Below are 9,698 nucleotides of genomic sequence, written 5' to 3'. Positions count from 1 at the left end.
TACCGTGCGCAGGGTCATCAATAGGTGTAAAGCCCATGGCACTCTGGCTAACCTCCCTAGATGTGGACGGAAAAGAAAAATTGGCGAGAGATATCAACGAAAGATTGCGCTGATAGTGGATAAAGAACCTCGACTAACATCCAAACAAGTTCAAGCTGACCTGCAGTCCGAGGGTACAAAAGTGTCAAACCGTACAATCCGTCGGCGTCTGGATGAGAAGGAACTCTATGGTAGGACACCCAGGAAGACCCCACTTCTGACCCGGACACATAAAAAAGCCAGGTTGGATTTTGTCAAAACTTACCAGAGAAAGCCAAAAATGTTTTGGAAGAATGTTCTCTGGTCAGATGAGACAAAAGTAGAGATTTTTGGGAAAAGGCATCAACATAGAGTTAACAGGAAAACAAAAAACAAAAAAACCGAGGCCTTCAAAAAAAAAGAACACAGTCGCCACATTGAAACATGGTAGAGGTTCCCTGCCTTTTTGGGGGTTGCTTTGCTACCTCTGGCCCTGGACTTCTTGACCATGTACATGGCATTATGAAGTCTGAAGACTACCACCAAATTTTGCAGCATAATGTACAGTCCCTGACAAAAGTCTTGTCACTTATCCATTTTATAGAAACAATTGCTAATAACCTGACTTTTAAATATTCAATTGGTTTCAGAAATGGCTGATATGAAAGCTAAGACCCTCAAAATGATGTTGAATGTACAAAAATATATTTGTTTCACTGAAAAAAGATTTATTATTTCATGAAGAAAGGTCAAATTTTGGCAAGACAAAAGTTTTGTCGCCTACAGAATGTAGTGTGAAAATTGAACTAAAAATGTACTTCAAATACAAAAATATGTTACATAACATAAGTGAAATAATTAGTGGTGCTGTGAGATCCAAATTTAGTATTTTGTATGACTTCCATGGACTGTTTTCTGAGTGAATCTCTGCTCCAGTAGATCTCCTGCAATATTTGTGGCGACTGTGGTGTAATTCAATGGAAGATTCATCTGAAAAATCCACCTTTTGCTACAAAACAGTGAAGTTTGGTGGTGGCAAATTCATGGTCTGGGGTTACATCCAGTATGGGGGCGAGAGACCTGCAGGGTGGAAGTCTGAAATATCAACAAATCTTAGCTGCCTCTTACATTGCTAAACATAAAAAGGGACAAATTCTGCAGCAGGGTGGTGCTCCATCGCATACTTCTATCTCTACCTCAAAGTTCCTCAAGGCAAAGAAGATCAAGATCCTCTAGGACTGGCCAGCCCAGTCACCAGACATGAACAGGATGAAAGAGGAAGCATGGAAGACGAAACCCAAGAATGTTGATGAACTCTGGGAGGCATGCAAGACTGCTTTCTTTGATGCTCCTGATGACTTCATCAATAAATTGTATGAATCCTTGCCGAAGCCCATGGAAGTCATGAAAAATGTTAAATTTGGATCCCACAGCACTACTACTTAATTTGCTTATATTATGTAACATATTTTTGTATTTGAAGTACATTTATTGTTCAATTTTCACACTCCTTTCTGTAGGCGACAAAACTTTTATCTTGCCAAAATTTGACCTTTATGTCTTCATGAAATGATGAATCTTTTTTCAGTGAAACAAATATATTCTTGTTAGGGCTGTCAAAATTATCGCGTTAACGGGCGGTAATTAATTTTTTAAATTAATCACGTTAAAATATTTGACGCAATTGACGCACATGCCTTGCTCAGACAGATTTAAATGACAGTACAGTGAAATCCCCATGTTGTGTTTTATGGAGTTTTGCCGCCCTCTGCTGGCGCTTGGGTGCGACTGATTTTATAGGCTTCAGCACCCATGAGCATTGTGTAAGTAATTATTGACATCAACAATGGCGGGCTCCTTGTTTATTTTTTGATTGAAGTTTTTACAAATTTTATTTAAATGAAAACATTAAGAGGGGTTTTAATACAAAACATCTATAACTTGTACTAACATTTATCTTTTAAGAACTACAAGTCTTTCTATCCATGGATCGCTTTAACAGAATGTTAATAATGTTAATGCCATCTTGTTGATTTATTGTTATAATAAACAAATACAGTACTTATTGTATGTACCGTATGTTGAATGTATATATCCATCTTGTGTCTTATCTTTCCATTCCAACAATAATTTACAGAAAAAAATGGCATATTTTATAGATGGTTTGAATTAATTAATTTTTAAGCTGTAATTAACTCTATTAAAAATTTTAATCGTTTGACAGCCCTAATTTTTGTATATTCAACATCATTTGGGAGGGTCTAAGCTTTCATATGAGCCATTTCTGAAACCCATTGAATAATTAAAAGTTAGGTTATTAGAAATTGTTTCTACAAAATGGATAAGCGACAAGACGTTTGTCAGGGACTGTCGTGCCCAGTGTGAGGGAGCTGAGTTTTGTGTAAAATGAGAATGATTTAATTTATTTTTTCATTCTCTTTTGTGTTTTGTCATTGCAAGCATAATAAATGAAGATCTTACGACCAAAGCATTTGTAATTGCAATCATTTTCTGGGAGAAATTGAGCATTATCTGACAGAATTGCAGGGGTGCCAATACTTTTGGCCAGCAGTGGACAGGACTCAAGAAGTGATGTCCACGTATGTCTTATAATGTGAAGTCAAATTACTAAAAGTAGTTTCTAACCTTATAAAGGTTTAAGCAAAATAAAATCGAAGTATAAAGCCTCCCCTGCTGTCCGCCCCCCCCTTCGAAAGTACTTCCTCTCCGTCTCATTTAAAAGCTGTGTGGCGCATCTACAACTCACTGATGTTCAGCGACACCATGTTGTGGATTCTCTGCCTTCTCATCGCCGCGCTTACTCGTGAGACCCTCTTTATCATTTCTCCTCCACGCGTTGGAGTCGGCTAACGGTTGTTGTTTTTGTCTGTTGACAGGTGGCGACGCGGCCAAGGTGCTGACCCTGACACCGGCCGATCTGACCGTTCCTGTAGGACAAAAGGTGGTTCTCTATTGCAACATTCAGAGGGCTGATATTAACAATAGTGTCAGCTTTTATAGACAGTTTCCTGGAGATGCTCCTCAGTACATTCTGAATAATTACCATTCATGGTCCAAATTTTACTATAGCAACAAATTCCCCTCCGATAAGTTCGGTGCGGGATGGTCCTCTGATGTGAATTACTATATAAGGATTCGTCAGGCAAAGGTAGAAGATTCTGCTGAGTATTATTGTAGCACGTGGGATAGCTCTGTTGGTGAAAGAGTATCACACTGAAATACGCAGTGACAAAAACTGGCTCATCTTACTTCTGCTTTTGTGTTGAGTCTACTTGTCAGATTCTTACCTGTGCTACTATGCTACTATATGATGTGGAATTTGTAAGGAGGCACTTGACTTTCCCCAGATCCGGGGGTTTCAAAGTCATCTTTTTTAATGGGACACATCATATTTCTGGTTTCCTTCAGTAGGCCAGCTTGGGCTGTCGGGATGAATCGAATAATCAACAACTGGATGTTGACAGAGGACTGGGGTGATGTTGTTTGGGTTCTTGTAATGAGGCGGGCTGCTGAGTTTTGGAGGGATTTATTAGGGAGGCCGCAGAGCAGTGAATTGAAGTAGTCGATCCCAGAAGTGACTAAACTGCAGACATGAGTGGCGGCAGTGAAAGGCGGGCTTTTAATTTTGATTTAACCTATCATTGTCATAAGCGGAGTTTGACATTTTGTAGCGGAGGGGCAAAACATGTTGATGACACCGGAACACCGTGTCAGCAATAAAATTAACTTACAAGATATATGCTTGGATAGTAGCTCAGCCTATGCTCGTACATACAGGCATTCCAGCTTTGTGTTTGTGCGTGTGCTTACGTGTCTGAATTACCTAGTGGAGAACAACAACAAGAAAACAATCATAAAATTAGAATAAAAGTGGGATAAAAGTATTTTTAGCCAAGATCGTCATCCATTGAATGTGGTATGCCCGGTGGTGGCTTTGTGGTACAATTAACGTCTTTATGGGGCAAACTGCAATTCCGCTCACCATTTTGGTGGTGCTCTCCGGCGTTTCATGGTCCACATCTTCAATCCTCGGTTCTCGCTCAGTAGTTGTTGTCGCTTTTGAAAGCTTAGGTTGGAAAAAACTACGTACTGTATATCCATCTTGCATCTTGTGTTCTCAGGTGGTTTTGGCTTAGCAAAACAAATAACCGTCTCTAAGGTGGTCGTCACATGATCTGTTCGAAAAATAATTTAGACCCATCATGAAAAAATGTTTTTGATTCATTTAATTTATTTTTGTTGTTTGATTTATTGCTTTACAATTTTATAAACAAGATTTACCGGCAAAGTCTTCATTTTAAATTCATATATTGGAAAGTCCATTCCATCTAATAACATTTTCGGCCACCGGGGGGGCTATGCTAATCTCCGAGTATGCTCATTGTGGGAGATAATTAGTTTAATACAATGAAAGTTTTTTTTTTTATTATTAACTTTGAGTGTTATTGAGGGCCATAACCAGTTCACTTTTGTTTGTATTATTTGTGCATACATTTATATGATTCAATGATTTTATTTATTCATTAAAAAAAAATTGTGAGTTCTCATCCCGCGATTGGTCAGGGTTTTCCTGTTCAATGCGTTGCTGTTGTTGTTTCTAATTGGTCGACTTGTTACTTTTCAAAGGTATGCAGCCACGATGCTCCTCTGAGGGACGTTTCCATCACTGTGACCACTTGACAGACGCGTGGACGTTCAGCACCGCCACTGACCAGGAGTTAAAAGACACTGGAGTGGATGTTGACTCCTCGGATTAAAAGAAAATGTCCTAAAGAAGTCTAGGGCTGACGCTGTGGAGTCTTGTCAGTTTTTGTACAGCCGTCAGCACGAGTGGAATCACTGTGGTATTCAGCGGAGGTACCAAGCTGCTTGTGACAAGTAAGTACTTTGAATTCATCATCAAATGGGGTACATTTATGCATCTAGAAATCTAGAAATGCCTAAATGAATCTATTTGTTGAATATTGTTTTGTTTTTTTGTTGTTTTTTTAATTATTTCATCTTTTACATTTTTGACACTTGATAGTTAATGTTATTGTAAGATAATGAGCAGATAAACACAAAATACATAAAATGTTTTGACAACCCAATAGTAATTAATATATTTGTTTGGTTGGTCATAATTTATACACAATTGATCAATGTATGGTTACATTCTACACTGGCAATTTTTTATTAGTCTGTGTGAGTACCATAATTGTAAATAATTACATATTTAGTACGTGCCATTACCATTTATTTCCTTTTGTTGCGCATTGACTTTTTTAATGTTTTTTTTTTTGTTTTTTTTTTTTAATCATGAAACTGTATGCCTAAGTTTGGTTACCTAAATGAAAACAGTATGCAGCAGCTATTATTTATGTGTCATATTTGACTATCATTTCATTTTTGAATATTTTATATATGGCGGAAAACACAGACAAGCCTGAAAAAGCAAAGCCAAAAGAACTGTTGTCTATATGCTGCCATAGCAGATTCATGCCGTACTAAGCATCCGAACTATTCCTAATTTGTCCGTTTTACCCCGAAAACCCACGTTTACAGACATCGCGCAACCGCTTTTGTTTCAACCCAGCCGTAAAACGAAGATAATTAATTATATTTATTATTCAAAATGTCATTTTTAGCTTAGAATCATTCATTGATGTCTAATATTTTGCTTACAAAAAAAAAAAAAAAAAAAGACTTTAAAAAATTATTCACTCGCATATTTTAAACTTTTAAACAAATTCCATCACAATGAAAAAAATAGTGTATGTAAAAAAGTCACGGACATTTTCCTCATAACTATCGCTTAATTGTATTTTTTTTTGTTACTGACTGTCGCATTTTTTTCTCCTATATATGTAGATGTAGATGATAAATAATCAATCCAAACAAAGAAAAATTGAAAAAAAAATGTTTAAAAGAGTAAATATATGAAAATGAACATCTCGACCACTGCTTGATGTCTGCGATTTCTGCATCGCGACCCTTGTTATATTACCATGTTTCACCCATAAAATCTGCCAAAAATTTGGCTGTGGCCATTCACAGCTGTGTCTCGGCACTTGGTGATACATGCTACAAGGAGTTTTTGGATCAAAAAGAGGTAAGTACGCGGTAATATCTCGTTAAAATCGTGGCGTCTTTAATTCTGCTCTCACCTCCAGTTAGGGTTTTACTGTTTAAAAAAAAAAAAATTTAAATGCCCTCCTGTTCAAAATTTTTCTTCCCCCAGAAAATTGAGATTTTAAGCTTTCCACTGATGTATCACACTTGCATATAGGACAATTTTGAAAATTGGCCAAATTGGGGGTCTGAGAGTGGAAATTCAAGTCAACTAAGTGTTTTCCGCCATATATTTACTTATAAGTAAGTCATTGGGATTCATGATTTCGATTTTTAGTATACTTTTTAGTGAGGTACATTTGGTGATACAAGTATAATAAACAATACATATATTCTTTTTTTGTTGCAAATTTAGTTAGTGTTTAAATTAGGGCTGTCAAACGATTAAATTTTTTAATCGAGTTAATTACAGCTTGAAAATTAATTAATCGTAATCAATCGCAATTAATCGCAATTCAAACCAGATTAATTACCGCCCGTTAACGCGATGATTTTGACAGCCCTAGTTTAAATGTTTTTCATGTTTTCCCATTTTTAATCATGACTACATTTACGTTTGCTTTGTACATTCTATTAAGTCATAAATTAGTGAGGGCTGTCAAACGATTAAAATGTTTAATCGAGTTAATCACAGCTTAAAAATTAATTAATCGTAATTAATCGCAATTCAAACTATCTATAAAATATGCCATATTTTTCTGTAAATTATTGTTGGAATGGAAAGATAAGACAAGACGAAAATATACATTCAACATACAGTACATAAGTACTGTATTTGTTTATTATGACAATAAATCCACAAGATGGCATTTACATAATTAACATTCTTTCTGTGAGAGGGATCCACGGATAGAAAGACTTGTAATTCTTAAAGGATAAATGTGACTTTGTATATTGTGACTAAATATTGCCATCTAGTGTATTTGTTGAGCTTTCAGTAAATGATACTGTAGCAATTTAACTGTTCTGCCCAAATACATGATGGGAAGTGCAACCATGACTGTGCGTGGTGGCACCAATTTATATATCTTCTCTGCGTTGGGCATAACATAGAGTGTTAAGTAAAAAGATTGATTGCTGCCATTCTTACCCACGTTGCTTACCCACATTATTTCTAATTGTTGTGGGAGGGATTATAAGGCTTTAGCCAACTGAAAGCTCGGTTTCGAAGACTGCTAGAATTCACTCCACTCATTTGACACTGCTTTCTAGCTCTGTATAAAGGTAGAACGGCGCCTGTAAAGGTTGAATGCGTTAATGCGTAAGTGTGTCGTGCCGCGCATGCGTTAAATATTTTAACGTGATTAATTACAAAAATTAATTACCGTCCGTTAACGCGATAAATTTGACAGCCCTCAAATTAGTATTTTATTATTTTGTTTTTGAAGTTTAATGATGACAAAGTCTAAATATGAATGAGTTAGGGCTGCAGCTATCGATAATTTTAGTAGTCGATTAATCGATGAACTAGTTTGTCGAATAATCGAGTAATTGGATAAGTAACATGAAAAATTAATATAATAATAATAATAATAAATACATGAGCTGAGCCTCAAACGGTATAAAAAAATTAAATACGGATCTACAACAAATAAAACAATTGGCAAACTTAAATAGCAAAAGTCCGCTAGCTTAAATGCTATAAAACATAAACTATACATTTTTTTTTTTTTTTTTTTTTTTTTACAATGCTCTTAACAAATGGTTCAGACACATATTCCAACAAAAAACAGCTAAATATACCCATAAACTAAATTACGAATACATAAAAAAAAAAAAACTAGCGCAAACAAAAACTTAGCTTATGTTGGTCTTAACATGGAGCAGCTGGATTCAGCCATGTGAAATGAGGCAGACTGGAAGGCAGTGTATCCACGCAAATCAATAAAACTGACTGCAAACACTTTCAAAATAAACCATGACATCGCCACAATAATTAAACGAATACTCGAAGCAGCAAAATTAAATTCAAATCTTTTTTTTCCTAATCGAATACTCGAATTAATCGATTAATCGTTGCAGCGCTAGAATGAGTGCACTTTTGCCCAAATGTAAAGTATTCACATGGAGTTGAACATGGATTTATGCAGTCTTGAAAGTTCATGGGTTCTCAAACTGTAGGTCGGGGCCAAAGACGTTTGTTGTAGTAATCATATAAAATAATGCCACTATGTCATTGGTGTAATAATTTTACCGATTTACCATTGTACTTGAGTCCTGATGCAGTAAATTAACAGATCTGATCCCTTCAGGCCCTGACGCGACTCCCCCCATGGTGACTGTCTTCCCCCCGTCCAATGACGAGCTCCAGTCCAAAGAGGTCACGCTGGTCTGCGTGGCCACTCTGTCCACCCCGAATGCTACAGTCACTTGGCAAGCTGGTGGCTGTCTGGCTACGGGCACCATCGCCACCGGTCCTGCCACACGAGAAGCGACCGGCAACTACAAAATCAGCAGCTATCTCACCGTTCAGACGTCTGAATGGAGCTCGGACATCCCTTACACTTGTAAGGTGTCTTCGGGCTTACAGTCTGCTCAAAACACCATCAAAAAGTCCAATTGTGCGACTTAGCAACGCCACAACAATGTGTATACATGTTTGTAGTGAGTGTATTCTCACGCATTCTGCTTTAATTTTACTCGAACAACTCGATATTCTTCAATAAAAAAATATGTCATCGATTTTCGGACTGAGTATGTTCAGATTGGAGCTTATTTTCTTACAAGACTTTACATATATGCAAAATGAAGCACTTGTTTTTTTTGTGTTTGTTCAGTTCCCTAAAATGACGTAACACACCAAATTAAAAATGATGACAAGTGGTGTGATAACATATTGAAAAGGTGATTTATGGCTACACTTTGTAGCTCAAACGCTTATCGATATGCTCCCGTCAAGAACTGGTATATTGTTTTGAAAAGGTGTCCGTACTTAATCAAAATGTAAGAATCCACATGTTGCTACCACTTCAATTGGAATAGTGTCTACATTAGCTCACTGGTTGCGATTGATGGCGCTGGACATCCAGTTCATTTTGACTGGCTTGGACGTCTGGCGGCGTCAATAGCACTGAAACCAGAGCATGTCTTGTGGGCATTTTCAGGTCACTTCCTGTGACGTCCTGTTGCTTTTGAGTCACTTCCAATTCATTGAGGGACACTTTTGGTCGATTCTGTTGATACTAATGTACTTACATTCCATTGACGCATGTGTAAGTTGATGCCATTGACGGCCATGTACATCCAAATTTCCCATTCATTGTTATGGGCATTTACATTACATTGACCTGATATCACGATGACATGTGCCCAAAATGTCCCCAAATCAACAGTAAGTGTCCTAATAGCAATGGGAAATGTCCCCAAAATGTCCCCAAATCAACAGGAAGTGTCCTAATATCAATAAGACACGTCCCCAGATGTCCCCAAATCAACAGAAAGTGACCTGATATCAATAGGACATGTCCCCCAAAAGTCCCCAAATCAACAGGAAGTGTCCCCGAAATGTCCCCAGATCAACAGATGGTGACCTAATATGACCAGGACAT

General features: G+C 37.1%; 1 protein-coding gene across 1 annotated transcript; it reads left to right on the top strand.

The window, feature by feature from the left end:
* The first annotated feature begins 2,802 nt into the window (after positions 1-2,802).
* On the top strand, positions 2,803-8,722 carry LOC130931713 (immunoglobulin lambda-1 light chain-like). Its single transcript, XM_057860692.1, has 3 exons — positions 2,803-2,842; positions 2,916-3,236; positions 8,403-8,722. Exons 1-3 carry the CDS (start codon positions 2,803-2,805, stop codon positions 8,720-8,722), a joined length of 681 nt encoding a protein of 226 aa, XP_057716675.1.
* Positions 8,723-9,698: the final 976 nt, after the last annotated feature.

The sequence above is a fragment of the Corythoichthys intestinalis genome, chromosome 16, assembly GCF_030265065.1.
Source record: "Corythoichthys intestinalis isolate RoL2023-P3 chromosome 16, ASM3026506v1, whole genome shotgun sequence".
NCBI classification, from domain to species: Eukaryota; Metazoa; Chordata; class Actinopteri; order Syngnathiformes; family Syngnathidae; genus Corythoichthys; species Corythoichthys intestinalis.
The sequence above is the reverse complement of the archived record's forward strand: the minus strand, read 5'-3'. Positions and strand labels throughout refer to the sequence as shown.

Coding starts and splice junctions, on each gene's coding strand:
- LOC130931713 (XM_057860692.1), top strand. CDS start 2,803: ATGTTGTGGATTCTCTGCCTTCTCATCGCCGCGCTTACTC. Junction 2,843..2,915: donor TCTCATCGCCGCGCTTACTC/GTGAGACCCTCT, acceptor GTCTGTTGACAG/GTGGCGACGCGGCCAAGGTG. Junction 3,237..8,402: donor CACGTGGGATAGCTCTGTTG/GTGAAAGAGTAT, acceptor TGATCCCTTCAG/GCCCTGACGCGACTCCCCCC.